This window comes from Zeus faber (genome assembly GCF_960531495.2).
Source record: "Zeus faber genome assembly, chromosome: 14".
Lineage (NCBI taxonomy): Eukaryota > Metazoa > Chordata > Actinopteri > Zeiformes > Zeidae > Zeus > Zeus faber.
In genome coordinates, this window is record NC_137200.1 from 11890613 (window position 1) to 11906254 (window position 15642).

Here is a 15642-nt window from a genome sequence, read left to right on the forward strand (position 1 = left end):
TCTTTGCACTACTTCACTCACCCAAAGAGCAGTTTTGGATGTCAGGATGGCTTTCTGCACTGTCGCCCAACCACAGTATCCCTGTCTGCCAGAGAAAGCCTTCTCCATTAGACTGCCGGCACACGCCCTGGATTGACATTTGCAGTCAACTGATTCACAGTCCCATATTGGCAACTGATGCGTGAACATTGTGGTTGACCGAAGAATGCGCTTCAATTGCCTAACTAGATAAATAGCACACATCAGATTTCAGGAGCAGTCGGGAAAACGGAAATAAAAACTTTAACCGCCGCACGGCATATGAGGTTTCGGCTCAAATTTTAAGATGTTAGAACAGTTTGGTAGGTGGCCAAGACTAGAGAGTGACGTAGATATGGGCAGGGCTTTAGTCAACACAGGTTATTACATATATAATAACGATATAATGATCAATAAATAATAAAGACAGAAGGGATTTTGTTGTTATTGGACAGCAGCAGATCAGCCACTGATCACATCCTGCGCTATCTCTTTAAAGCAGGGGTCTCAAACTATGGGCCCGGGGGCCACATCTGGCCCGCGAGAGTAATGTGGCCCACTACACCATTATAATATATTGTTAAATGGGCCCACAAAATAATTGTTAAATTTATTATTTATTATCACAATGCTTCATTAATCCACACAATTTTATTATTTAGAGTATAAAACAGAATCAAATATAATAAAAACATGTCAGAAGTGTCGAATTTTCTAAATTCTAAATTATTCGGCAACTCACTAATGCGTGGTGTAAAAGAAATAAAATAAAAACAACGATACAATAAGTTTGTTCCTTCATGTTCGATGACTGGCCGGTTGCCCCCAGGTCATTTGAGTAAGTCATTTGCCTCTGAAAAAGTTAAATCTGCCGCTTCATGTCACACCTGCTTGGAGATGAATGTGAATCATTTATCGCCTGTGTATGTCTACCATAGTATGCCGAGTGCATGTATAACACCATTAATTGATGGCCCTACCACCGCTGTAATTACCAGGGCCTCGGCAATATAAAAAAAATAAAAATAATAATTGAAGATAAATAATAGATGTTGGGTTATTATTATTGTTAAATATTATTTATATTTTAATTTTTCAATTTTATAATATTGAGTATTTACCCAATATTGAATATCTATAATATTGATTACATTTATTAGAATTGTGACTCTAATATGCCAATTACATTTATTTAAAGTTCAGCTATATGGGTCTTTTTTTTAAGATCGCTGAGCGGTTCTAAATGTGTACCTGAAGTAAAAACAACCGAAACGTGCATATGCACGATTCAAACACGATTTATTTTATTTGCACTCTTAAATAGTTGGCAGTTAGGTTCTGGAGATCATGTTCCATTGAAATACGGCCTGTCTCATCACGCATGCGCAGACGACGGGAAACGCGCGGCACAGTTGAAAGGAAAAAGGGTTTCCCCTGACACAAATCATCATATTGCTTCTTGAAAAAATGTACCGGTCCGACTCCGGAGACACGTCAGAAATCATAAAACGTAAAAGTGAATTAAATTTAATATTAATGAATAATAATAATAATAATAACTTAATATAATATAAGTCGTTTCCAAATCCGGAAGTGCGTCACGGAGTTGCGACAGCTCAAACGGGAAATACAAGTCTCGCCGCGCTGCGACTCGGACGCCGACCTCTCGCAACTTTTAGCACAAGGTGATGGACGTTAAGTTCTTGGAAACAGTAGCTCGTATTGGGCGATAGTGATGAAAGGTCCGAGCCATGGTGGTTCTGAGAGGCGGCATGTGCCCCGGGCTGGATGAAGAGCTGACTCGCGATTTGCGCGCGGCTGACGTTGTTACAGGTGTGTACGTTGAAAGTGACGACGAGTTCAACCCGCATTTGGGATTCGGTTTCTGACGAGTCATAGACAAGCACTATACCGGGCAGAGGAGTGGCGAAGTGTTTGCCTACATTTTATTTTGATTTTCTTGCCTCCGCTATTTATCTATGCATGGAAATGCAAAATGTGAATCGCAAAAACAATTCTGTCAGAGTCATTTGTTTTGCTGGAATGCAAAGTGGACGTAAGCCACATTCAACATGATTTATGCCTTCGCAAATCGAGATCCAGGCTCTTGAGTGACTCCCAATTCGTTTAAAAGATGTGTCTGCGACTCTGCCTCGCTATTAAGGATGCTGCTCTCTTCACAGTGGATGACCTGGTGGTTGCTGATACAGAGGAACTCGCCCAAAAATGCTCTGTATCCTACAAGGTATTTATTCGCAGTAATGCTCACACTGGGTGGGATTCTGATCGAGATGCAAATATGTAGACGATAGCTCTGCCAGCACCAGTTTTGTTGATATCAAACTAGGGACTGGGTGATGTATCATTATATGGCTATCGTGATATGACGATAGATATCGCCTGGGAGTTTGGTTATTGTAATGTCGCCTTCTGGTGCGATGTCTTTAACTGCTCTTTAAGGCCGTTACAATAAAGTAACGCAATAGTTTGAACTAAATATTTCAACACTTCACATCAAGTCAGTTTTTGTGCTAGTGTCTATGTTTTATGTGATTAACCGTGTTGTATTTATTCTGTTGCAGATTATTAAGCTTATCCAAAAACATAATGAAAAAATATTGTGTGTGTGTGTGTGTGTGTTTGTCTTGTCTACAACAAGACTGTTGCCAGAGTGACTCCCAACTCCTGAGTCATTTAATAGATTTGTTCACTATGAACAAATCATTGAATCTTGCGAATCTTGCATCACTACAACAGAACATCCCAGTTGACACAATACTCATCCATCATAGTGAAGTAGTAACATTTTTCAGTGTCGGCGACATCATGTCATTAAAAGCTACGGCTAAGGATATCACATTGTTCCAATATAATGACTTGGATTTGCATATAGTGCGGTGAGGAAGTTGCCTTGCAAACAATGGCTATGGAGACAAGTGGATCTCACCGGCCTCAATTAGGAAGCAGATGTCAATCAAATGTTTGTCAGATGAATTGAGGCTGTTCATTGAATAATGTTGGTTGTTTACATTTTTCCCGTAAATTAACACAGCCTTTTTGGAATTGATACAATATGTATTCTTTCTTGAATTGCTTCCAGTTTGCTATAATTGATTCAAAATTTGAACATAAAAATCAGAACATCAAAATATTCTGATTTTGGTTACAGTGATACTAGTATGTAACAGTGATGTCAGACTAAAGGACGATATCGCTATTAAACAATATCTGCAATATAACAATCTGATATCAACAGGTACGTCTAACATAAAATATACAAGAAAAGCGATTGGATTTTCTGCTTGTTTGACACATACAAGTACCTAATAAAAAAAAAAGGGGGGGGGGGGGTGTTATTTATTGACGATCTGTTTTTAATGTAAGCTGAATTATCACCTCCTGTGTAGCAGTTTATTTATTAATTTATTTCCAGAAAGGGAAATGAAAGGTCAATAAAAATGATTAACTTCGACAAGTCTAAGGACAATGAATGATTCATCACACCCCGCTTACATCTTTAATAATCTTGCAAGTTCAAGAGAGACAATTTTGTCTCTCTTTCCTACATGTTTATAATTTGCTGTCAGGCCTTCAAAAAAGAGATTAAAATTTTAATGAGGTAGCCAGAATAAATAAAGATAGATCTATTCTATAGCTATCTTTTATCTATATACAGGTATTCCTCACTTAACGACCTACCTGTTTAACAACCGTTTGGACTTACGGCCAGCTCTCTGACCAGTCTGTAATGTACGCTGTGTGCTGCGTACAATTAAATACATCCGCATACAATAGTGTGCGTTGCGTCTCAGCTTCAAGCATCTCATCGCACATCACCCTGTATATAACTGTATATACTATATACACTATATATACACTATATAAACTGTATATACACTATATAAGCTGTATACACTATATATACTATATAAACTATATACTGTGTTTCAAATTATTACGCAAATGATATTTTTCTCTGATTTTCCTAAATAGTCGATGCAAATGACAGTCAGTATAATTTTCAAGTCATCAACCGTTTGGGTATAATTCAAATGTTATTGAGCAAACCTCCCAATGATAACAGTATTCTTTTCAAAAATAAAAAAACTCAAAATGCACTGTTCCAAATTATGATGCATAGCAGAGTTTCAAAACATTTTATAGGTTGTAATGAACTGAAAATGAAATCTGAAATCAAAAGCTATTTACTGAAATCAAAAGCTATTTCAATCAAAAACATCTTAACAGGCCAAGTTACATGTTAACATAGGACCCTTCTTTGAGATCACCTTCACAATTCTTGCATCCATTGAACTTGTGATGTTGTGAGTTTCTGCTTGAATGTCTTTGCAGGATGTCAGAATAGCCTCCCAGAGCTGCTGTTTCGATGCAAACTGCGTCCCACCCTCATAGATCTTTTGCTTGAGGATGCTCCAAAGGTTCTCAATAGTGTTGAGGTCAGGGGAGGATGGGGGCCACACCATGAGTTTCTCTCCTTTTATGCCCATAGCAGCCAATGACATAGAGGTATTCTTTTCAGCATGAGATGGTGCATTGTCATGCATGAAGATGATTTTGCTACTGAAGGCACGGTTCTTCTTTTTGTACCATGGAAGAAAGTGGTCAGTCAGAAACTCTATATATTTTGCCGAGGTCATTTTCACACCTTCAGGGACCCGAAAGGGGCCTACCAGCTCTCTCCCCATGATTCCGGCCCAAAACATGACTCCGCCACCTCCTTGCTGACGTCGCAGCCTTGTTGGGACATGGTGGCCATCCACCAGCCATCCACTACTCCATTTTAGCAGCTGCTCTCTTAATCTGATGAATTTGTCTGGCAGAAACCTTCCTCATTATGACTTTATCTGCACTAACCCATCTGTGCTCTGAATCAGCCACAAATCTCTTCACAGTACGAAGATCACGCTTAAGTTTTTGTGAAATATCTAATGTTTTCATACCTTGTCCAAGGCATTGCACTATTTGACGCTTTTCACTAGCAGAGAGATCCTTTTTCTTTCCCATATTGCTTGAAACCTGTGGCCTGCTTAATAATGTGGAACGTCCTTCTTAAGTAGTTTTCCTTTATTTGGGCTCACCTGGCAAACTAATTATCACAGGTGTCTGAGATTGATTTCAGTGATCCAAAGAGCCCTGAGACACAATACCATCCATGAGTTTAATTGAAAAACAAAAAATGTAATGTTTATGACACTTAAATCCAATTTGCATAATAATTTGGAACACGGTATATACACTTTATAAGCTGTATACACTATATACACACTGTATATATACTATAAACTGTATATACACTATATACACTATATAAGCTGTATACACTATATATACTATACAAACGGTATATACTATACACACTGTATATATACTATATCAACTATACATACACTATAAATACTATATACACTATATACACTGTATACATCACATTTCATCACCGTTCTCGTTCTCAGTCTCGTTCCTGCAGTCTGTCAGTATTCACTACACTAGCCTTTGCAATGGCCACGCCCCCTTACCGTGAAATAACACGGGTCATTGCTAAACGACCAATTCACTTGACGACCTGGTTGTAGGAACGGAACTCGGTCGTTAAGTGAGGAGTACCTGAACTGTAAAGCAATAAGCCCAAAGTTTGGGACATTGTGTTCTGGCAAATTCTACTCATCTGGTTGGTCATGAAATAGAAGATCGGTATCGTTTCTTCTTTTGTGTGTGTGTGTGTGTGTGTGTGTGTGTGTGTGTGTGTGTGTGTGTGTGTGTGTGTGTGTGTGTGTGTGTGTGTGTGTGTGTGTGTGTGTGTGTGTGTGTGTGTGTGTGTGTGTGTGTGTGTTTTACTTGACAAGGAAAAAAGTGAAATCTTGGTATCGGTTCCTCAAAAGCAGATTGGGATGTCCGTACCTGATGACCCCTCATTTGCGAACGACACTTGACTCATACCCTACATTGTGTCCGCTTGTTGATATTTGTGTTGGTTAACTGTTTTCCTGCCTGTTTTGTCCTCCAGACTCTGTTTGCCATACGCAGAGTTCTCCTGGCCCAGCACACGGCTTTCCCCGTCTCGGGGGCAGATCTCTACGAGGAACTGCTGGGCTCCATGGCCATCCTCTCCACGGGAAACCCAAGGTACAGGTGCTTCTGCACACCTCAGTCCAGTACCTACAAAGGCTCGGTCAGATAGTGGGAGTTAAGGGGGTAATAAAGAGAATGAAATGCACATGGTTGGCCTGAACAAATACTACGGTGAGGGTGAGACACTTGTGTACATGGATTCATTTGACTGTATGACAGAGGCCTCTGTCACTGCAAATGATTTGTTCCGTCTTCTGTTCAGGTCCTAAACAAATTCAAATTGAGTTACTAATTAAAAACCGGGTGGACCCACTTGTATTGATGAACATTCTGCTGCTGTGAGTAAGAAAGCCATAGAACTGAGATGATTTAGATTTGTTCTCGGTAGGTACCCAAGCACAAGAGTCTGAGGCCTTAACCTGTTCTGAGCTTGTCAAAAATGGACTTATTAAACATCTTTCTCAAAATCATAAATGACCCACCAGACCATTTTTAGAAAAATAATGCATGATGCAACCTATTTTTTAAAAGGTACATCCTGTCCTCACGGAAAAATGTCTTTCCCCTGCGTTCATAATGTGATTGGCCAAACCTATATGTAATAAAAATGTCTTTTGTGATTTGTTATTTCTGCATTTGGCAAACTAGATACATAATAGAACGTCTGTTCAACATCCGCAGCAAAACAACTGCATGTCTTTAGCAATATCAAGGTGAGGTCTGTTTTGTATCCTCACAGCCAAAACAAAATGTCTGGCTTTATCTTAAGTTGAATTAAATTACAGTTTTGGTTAGATTATCTGGTCGTTGTTTGGCTTTGGGAAGGTTGTAAGAAAGAGGGCTCCAAGGGGGGGGTGGGGGGGCTGAAGAAGGTTCTGAGTCAAGGTTCTGCTCCTGATCTGTACTTTCTGCCACACTTAAGTTATGAAGTTCTATAGGTTGTTACTGTTATGACCCAGGGTAGGTGACTATAACAGTGTTAAAAATCTATCTGCACACTTGTACAGCATCTAACATTTTTAAACAACGCAATGCCAGCAGCTGACTATTATACCTCAAATGAAAGTCTAACTGGCCTCTTGTTTATTGTTAGATTAAGGGATTTGACAATCAGTACTATCACTGCTAAAAATGTATCTAAAAGTGTTTGAGATACTTCTTTGTCATTCCACTTTTGTTTGCCCGTGAAATGCGCCTTGTGCACATATAGTAACAAAAGACATCAAACAAGTTAAACTATGTTCATAGTGAAATAAACTTAATGGAAGTCACTGAAATTACAGCGTCTGCTTTAATTTTAGAAGATTGCGTACAGATGAGATCGCCTTTAAACGAATCACCAAAATTGAAAGATTTTTCAGTGATCTGTCACATATGAGGGGACGAAAAATTTTAATGTGGCGCCACTTGGACACCGCAACATTGAAAACACTTGAACTCCTGCATAAATAATCCAGTGGTTGTCTGTAAAAAATAGAAATTTTATCTTAATGACGATACGATGTAGTTTCACTTTTTTCCTACAATTTGTAATAATTAACCGTCAGCAATTAAGAAACAACTTTTTCCTTTGCCGTCAGATGGGGTCAGAAGGGGCTTGTCAGTTGAAGCTGTAAGATGAACCAACCCTTCATAATTCATCCACTGGCATTTCTTCTGCAGTGGACCGTACTCTCTCAGTGTCATAATAAAGGCACCATAGGTGTTTATCCCCTCCAAGTGGTTCCATAAATTAGTCATCCGAGTTGGCGTCGGGAGATAATCGGCCGTCAGCGCCACGACCCGCCCCCTGCATGTGTCAACGCTGCACTCTACTGGTGAGAATCTGCAGAGATGGAATGACGTCCCTGGGATGAAGTCTTGATCTGCTCTTGGGAAAGACTGAAGTGAATTCATTGAGATGTATTTATTTTTCTGCCCCCCTTTTTTTTTTCCCCCCCCCACGTTATCGTAGTGGGTGTGAGTCGTGTGACATTTAATCGAGTACCTTGAACAAGCGGTGCACGGTATCGATCACAGTGCACCGCTAGACGTCACAGTGACTCAGACGTGAAGGTAGAGTCGCTCTGTCGTTCTGTATATGCAACAGGGCACTTCCTGCTTATTTTTAATAGGCCGATTCTGGCAGAGAAACAATATTTATTGACTGTCTGATGGGAGAGATGGCAGCTACTGCCTGTGTGTGAATTAATGAGCCAAACACAACCGACTGCCACCGAAATGGATATAGACTGCAGTTTCTCAACAAAATGAGCAAGCTGTCTGTTACTCAAAATGTAAAATTGATATAAGTATAACTATAATCTACAATTTGTTTACGGTGTATGTAAAATTGATATTGGGTCCTGACATCGAAAAAGTCATTAAAAAGCAGAAATAGACATTCCTCTCAATAATATTTAAACTTACCTTGCATTTCCCACTGGGCTCCAGCACAGTCCAAAGCTAGCTTTTCTGGGTGTCAGCCATTCACTGCAGAAAACCTCCCATCTTAACACCGAGAGCACTTAGGCTGTGTCTCCTGTCAGAAGTGGATTTAGAGCCCAAGTGGAGGTGTGTTATAATCACAGTCATTGCTCCATTTAACACCTTTACTCCTTCTGTCCCCGTGGTGCTATTGAACACGGTGTTAAGAGTCTCCCACTGTAGTGCAGGTGACGGCTGGTAATCTACTTATAGAGAATATTGGTTTTTGGCCCCAAAACTTGAACCTCAGACATGAGCCAAAAATGTCTCAAACTCTCCAAAATATTTCCAAACTCTTTTGAATAACAAAACCCCCCCGACTCAGATTATCTGTCCAGTTGAAGTTGTCGCTGTCTGCTACGCCGTTGGATTAGATGGACCTCGGGGGGTACGTATGGCGTTGGTGTGACTGTAGTGTAAGCAGGGGCACTTCAGGCTCAGTTCTGGCTTTCCTGAGACACCACGTGGAAATGTATGCTGTGCAGAATAATAATAAAGTGATTAAGGATACTTTTAAATGTGACTTTTGGATCTTTGTGTGTTTGCATTTGATTTTCCACCAAGATAGTTCAGCGTCTTGTGTATATATATCATACGGACCTTTTTTTTCCTTATTTTTATGTTATGCTTTTATATTATGCATATGCTTATGATATGGTTGGTGTATAACCTTCAGTGAAATGCATTGGCGACGGAGGCTGCAATATTGTAACTTTTGCTCACATTATCATTTTAAATTGGCTAATAAATGGCTTGCTTCGTGTATATGTCCAACCATCTGCCCGTACATTCATATATTAGATTGGTCAGCTTCGATGTCAGTTATAAGCATCTTCATCTCAGAACTTCTGATTACTGTAGAAGTCCAGGTCGAGCTCTATTGGAGTTGTCAGGTTGTGTCAAGCCACCTTGCCTCAAGAATCCCTAACTACATCGATCTCTTTTCGTTGTAAACCCTTCTGTCATGTTTTGAGCGAGGTGAAATGCTCCAATATCTTATAAAAGCCAAGAAACAAGATGTTATTACAGTAGGCACTTGGACTAATAACAGCTCTCATGGTATGGTTATGCATGGGTTCAGGTTGCACAGATTTAGCCCAATGAAAACACTGCATCGGGGGTGTTTTCCCCTATGACAAGTTAGTTAGCAGCAGCGGTTGTTTGTTTTCTCCATCAATGTTCAGCTATTTAATTGGTGTGTGTATGTGTACCCTCAACATTCTGTGCAAGCTATTTCCATGGTGATTTTAATAAACTTTTTGAGCGACTATGATCACATATAAGCATAGTTGGAAAACCCACATAGAAAAACAAAGGTCTAAGAACAGTACATGTAGAGTGCCGATTTGTCAAAGATTATACTGGAACTTTAAAGAGCTTATGTGTATCTTGCACTCAACACTTTATAGGGGACGGTAGCTCAGGAGCTAGAGCTGGTCGTCTTGTAATCTAATGGTTGCTGGTTCGATCCCAGGCTCCTCCTGCTAGCATGCTGTAGTGTCCTTGAGCAAGACACTTAACCCCTCATTGCTCCTGATGGCTGCGTCCGTCGGTGTTTGAATAATTGTAAGTCGCTTTGGATAAAAGCATCAGCTAAATGTAATGTAATGTTAACCCTGATCAAAGCCAGCCCCTATCACCAAGAGCCTTGCAGAATACAGTGATAGATGTGAGAATTCTGACCTACAAATCACCAGTTAGGACCAAGTTGGTCAGTTGCTTCACCCGCTGATTGCCAACTCTGTCTGATTTTACAAGATCAGGTAAAAATTAATGTTATTATTTGAGTTCCGTGGACTTTTCAATAAAACATATCATTTAACCTCAAGTGAACTTGGTTTCAATGAAAACATGGACATCCGGCGTACACACGGTGCAGACAAACGGTGTATGGTAATTGTTTTTGTGGGAGGGGGATCGGTTACATTTTCCAGTCGAGTTTATCTTCCAAACCTTTAAAAGGCGATAGTCATCCTCACTCTACAACTTTAATAGTATGCATACCAGCCTTGTGGAGATATACTTCAATCAATATGGCCCCCGAAGGATGATAGAAATCACAGAGATCCAATTTAACGCAACACAAACTGTTGCCGCACAACAGGCCACCCTCAATCTCCCCCCTCATGGTCACGGTCTGGACGTTCTCTCCAGTGATGCTAAGCTTGCTGACCTTGTGCACCGTGCAGATGATAAAAAAATAAAATTGTCAATTGCCTGTAACTGAGATTATAATCTGAAATGTCCTGGCTGATAACGAAAAGGATGAGCTGCGAAACTGGTTGGAATTGTGTCGTCAGATGGAGTGTACCGTTTGCGCTTCCTGGGCTTAGACAGAAAGATGACGGCGTTACAAACAGCATTTGGGCTCTGCTTTTGTTATGTAAGCGTCTGGATAAAAAAAAAATTGAACTAAATGTCCGTCTTTAGCCTGCCTAACCGTGCATTTCATTACGTTGCCTCAACAGTTGCTTCTCCTCCAGAGCAACGTGCAGTGAGAACATTCTGTCTTCAGTATTCAAACTGATTCATCAGTCGACCGTTTTCCTTCGCTCAGGTCCAGGTTTTGTGCACCTTACACCAGGTTGCGTGACTGCACGTTGCTTGGAAACAATTGTTTTTTCCGAATGGTAGCCTTGCCATAAATCCCAGATTTAGTGAAGCTCATAACGTGTCGTTTTTGTTGAGACTTAGTCTGAGAGAGGCTGATTCAATCGTTATGAAATCACTTTTGTGGTATTTATCCACTACCCTGTTAAAAGTCTTGTCTATCCTCGTCAGGGAGCTTGGACTCGCGACCACCGAGCGCTGATGCAGTTTGTCCGTGTTTGGCGTGTTGTGTAATGAATTTGGAGACTTGGAGACTTGATACATGGAATGGTGTGACTGATGCGCCTGTAATTAGGGTGGCAAATATTAAGGCCCTCTGTAATCGTCAGTTGGCTCATGCTACTCTGAAAATTGCAAGAAAGAAATTACTTCAGAGCTGCAATTCCAAACCTGTTCCATTACAACAGAAATCAATATTAAGTGCAGACTGGAATGGTCGATGTGTTTTTTGTTTTTTTTGTTTGTTTTCTCTAACAAAAAGCTGTGGCGGAGAAGTGGGGGAATTATTTTATTGCGGTAGAGAGAATATATGAGCGCTTGTGATACAGAGTATTTGAAACAGCATTAGGAAATTAAATTACAAATAAAGCAAGAGAAAACTAGGGTTATGGTAATTGGAATTGGTACAAGAACATACCCATCAAAATTCCTCATATTGGAGAGGGTTATATTCTGCCGCCTCAGATTAAAAAAATTTTTTTTTTTTTTTTAAGTAGGATGAAGATGGACATGGACTATCATTTTGTTGAGGTTGACAAACAGTCAGATCTGGCGTTGTTAACTTGCATTTCCTCAGGACCCGAGCAGTTGCAAGTTTAGTGGGACAATTTATTTCAGAGATGCAGACTTACGTGCTTTTTGTGACATGGTTCAAAATTAAATGAAATGTAAAATGACCAAAAATCAATGTATGTGGCATCAAAAAGACGGCATTCTGAAAACCACTTTAATATCCGCGCATGGTCCCTACAGCCTGGACAAGCTGCTGGATTCAGGACTGTACACAGGAGAGATAACAGAGCTGTCGGGGGGTCCAGGAGCTGGTAAATCTCAGGTGCTTATTCCTGTTGTAAGTAACCAAAACACCTTCATTAAATTTGTCACATCCGTTTGGTAATGTCCGAGCGCAACTACAACGTGTTCCAGGTGTGTTTTGGCGTGGCGGCGCATATATCCCACCGGCTGAAGCAGAGCGTGATCCACATCGACACAACGGGGGCGTTGTCTGCCAGCCGCCTGCTTCAGATGCTCAAAGCCGGATCCGGCGACAAGGAGCAGCAGGTGAGCCGACGCCGTGGCTTCTCAAGGTTCAGACAAAGAGCGAATGAGCTCCAAAATAAGGGGCGGGAGGTGGGGGGGGGGGGGGGGACGCAAATCAATAAAACCTCTCAACTTGCGTGACATTTCACAGACGGAAGCTCTGCAGAGGATACGCGTGTTCCGCGCTTTTGACATCTTCGCCGTCCTCCGCTGCCTGCACGGCCTGCGGTGTGGCGGCCTTCAACAGGTGCGTCTGCGGTGAATTGACTTCTCCGCCTTCTGTGAAGGCGGCTTTTCACAACATGCCAGCACAGCCACTTGCCGCACTGTAATCGCAGCTCCATTTGTCGAGAGAGACGCGTCCAGTCGAAAGCTGTGAATTATTTCCAGTAAAATGTGTCCCATTTTGAATCAGGCATCCGCGGGTGGCGGCTCGGTCAAAGCGCTGATCGTGGATTCCGTGTCTGCTATTATCTCTCCCATATTGGGAGGAAGACAAAATGAAGGTAATATCTCTCTCTAACAATTTCATCTGAGCGGAGGGCAGTCCTTGCCACCTGGGAGCTCGTAAACTGTCATGAATTTACAAAATAAATACCAATTTGACGCCCCTACGCAGTTCGGAAATGGGTAATGCAGTGGCGGCGCGCCGGGGAGTCCTAGGGACAAATCGAAATTGTCAAAATGGAATGCCTTCACTTTGAATAGATGCTATACATTCTGTTTTCAAATAGAAATATGTGCAAGGACAGGAATCTCTATACGCCAACACTGGTACTCAAATATGATACATTCCTATTATTAAAAAAAAGTTGTCCTTCACTTAGAGCGCCATCCCTCTCTCTGCTCCCGGTTGGTTATGAAGGCTGGACGGATCACGCAACCAGCAGCTTAAACACACACGAACCCTCCAAGAGAACAAATGAAACCCTTCATTCCCGGCAGTTCAGCCGAGTCAACCACATCAAGTAATGGACAAATCCACAATCTGCGTTCGGTGCAAAAACATACTTCACATTTCAGGCAAAGCTAATGTGATTCCACAGTGACTTTGCCTAGAGTTATAAAAAAAAAAAAAAAAAAAAAAATGACCCTGGGTTGTTTTGGTAAATTTTTTTGTTTGCCACTAATTTCATTGCTGTGCAATGCCTCGGGCAGTGACGTACATTGTAGGACGTGCGTTCTGTCGCAAAATTTAGCAGTAATACATTAATAATGCAAAACACATAAAGACAAACATTACTCTTGGGGGATTTTTAAATGGTAACATAGGTTTGGAGTGGATTTATAGGCATTTCGGTGAACAACAAATGACTATTGAATAATGATCGGCAAAAACCTGCCTAAAATGAGCACTTAACATCAAACATTTTTTAAAGGGTGGATTTGTCTTTTAAAATATCTAACAAGCATAACGTCATGGCATGAGTACAGCTAAAACCTTTTTTTCTGTTGAGGCTGTCCACATCTACTGCGAGATTGCTCTCGTACACAAACTGTTGAAATAGATGACTGAAAATTTTGGACCCAGCAAAATTTCAGAGCCATCCGTTTTGATTCAAGTATTCACTTTTTCGTCACTGAAAACCGAGATTCTATCCGACTCCGGACGAGGTGATGCTGAATTACCTGGGCAGGAATAGGAATGTTAAACATGCAATCTAAAATATGGTGTACACGGACAAAGCTGGGTCATTTCTCACTCCACACTCCAGGCATGTCCTTGATGATGCAAGTCGCGGGCGCACTCAAGACTATCGCCAAGGACTTCCATGTCGCCGTCTTGGTGAGCGGAGCTCGACAGCCACGCAATTGTCAAACAAATTCCAAAGAGCGACAGAACTGTTCAAACTTTATTTATTTATTTATTTATTTTAATATCCAAGCCAAAAACAACAGGGCGATTCAGAAAATAAACAGGTGACCTGTTCTTCAGGTGACCAATCATCTGACCAGAGGTGGCGGCGGGGACCCGCAAGCGGGACTGGGTCAGACATGGAGCCACGTCCCCAGAACCAGGGTGCTGCTGGAGCGGACGGAGAGCGAAGGGTCCGCCCCCTGCAGCAAGCGCACCGCCACACTGGTCAAGTCTTCCAGACAGGTAGAGTGAGGATGTTTATAGCGGCGCTCCGGCCTTTGCTGCCGAAAATGTGCTTCACTTTCAGGTGGCTTGTATTTAACAGTTGTCGTCCTGTCCCCGCTGCTATTTAAAACGATAGTACGACCCGCTTGGACCAGATGTCTCTTAGGCATTTGTCATGTGGTGTATTTGACCTTTGGTTGTATTTCACTTTTTAGCCGAAAGTGAATGCATAATTGAGTTAATCAAAGGAAATGGTTTCAAATCAAAACATTTTGTGTGGCAGCTGTTAAGTCTTTATAAAATTGACCCTGAAGATGCCATCGCAGTACTGAAGCAATTCTGCGGTTTATCTCCCCCCCCCCCCCCCCCAGTCCATTCTTTACTGTTATTCGTAGATAGAGTGTCCTGGACCTTTTTCTTTCCAGCCGTGCCACATCAAAGAAGAGTTGGACATAAAGGAGTGGAGTAAACCTGAAGCAGCACGGCTGGAGAAAAGGAAACGTGATGACAGTCATTCCAGCTGAGCTCCAGGTGCGTTGCTCTGCTACTCCATCGCAACGGACAGTTTGAACACAAGATCTGCCAACTCTTGACCATGTTTTTCTTTTTGCCTTTATTGTGGCTGCATTATTTTAAGATGGGTTTTGTAATTACTGGTTGTATTCTGTACATTTCACCCCAGCAGTAATGTTCTGGAATAAAGACCTAATGATTTAATCTATTCTTTTGTCAAGGGTATGTGGCGGCCTCAATATGTGAATTGGTATTCTCGATTTGTAACTCGAAGCTAAGATGTCTCATCTTTTAGCAATCTCTCCAAAGAGTACTTATTTTAAGCCCAGTTGAAAGACACTTAGCTGACTCAGCGCCACAGGGGCAAAACATTTCATTCACACCTCATCGTTAACGTAAATAAAAAAGGTAATGCCTAACACTTAATCCTATTTGAATCTTTTCAGGCCTATATATTTCTGTGACTTTGAAAAGTTCATCCCACTAAGCACTCATAAATATACACAAATGTGACAATTCAAAATAGCAATTGTTCTATTAAAAATTTGGTCCAACCTCATGTTGCCTCACTCACTGTCTAAACAAGATAGACAGTAATGAAT

The 15642-nt window shown here is 41.2% G+C and overlaps 1 protein-coding gene across 2 annotated transcripts; it reads left to right on the forward strand.

Moving 5' to 3' along the window:
• The first annotated feature begins 1654 nt into the window (after positions 1 to 1654).
• On the forward strand, positions 1655 to 15244 carry rad51d (RAD51 paralog D). Of its 2 annotated transcripts, none has more exons than XM_080013212.1 (10): positions 1655 to 1851; positions 2202 to 2263; positions 6044 to 6162; positions 12157 to 12238; positions 12331 to 12465; positions 12596 to 12691; positions 12860 to 12950; positions 14160 to 14230; positions 14381 to 14545; positions 14953 to 15244. In XM_080013212.1, exons 1-10 carry the CDS (start codon positions 1770 to 1772, stop codon positions 15049 to 15051), a joined length of 1002 nt encoding a protein of 333 aa, XP_079869338.1. In that variant the 5' UTR covers positions 1655 to 1769; the 3' UTR covers positions 15052 to 15244. The 2 variants fall into 2 exon arrangements, with proteins under 2 accessions (XP_079869338.1, XP_079869339.1); XM_080013213.1 differs by having other exon boundaries at positions 14899 to 15019.
• The last annotated feature ends 398 nt before the right edge of the window (positions 15245 to 15642 follow it).

What these genes read in the sequence shown, in the direction of transcription:
- rad51d (XM_080013212.1), top strand. Translation starts at nt 1,770, where the DNA reads ATGGTGGTTCTGAGAGGCGGCATGTGCCCCGGGCTGGATGAAGAGCTG. An exon ending in AATGCTCTGTATCCTACAAG is followed by an intron (nt 2,264 to 6,043) that starts GTATTTATTCGC and finishes TTTGTCCTCCAG; the next exon opens with ACTCTGTTTGCCATACGCAG. An exon ending in CTCTCCACGGGAAACCCAAG is followed by an intron (nt 6,163 to 12,156) that starts GTACAGGTGCTT and finishes TGGTCCCTACAG; the next exon opens with CCTGGACAAGCTGCTGGATT.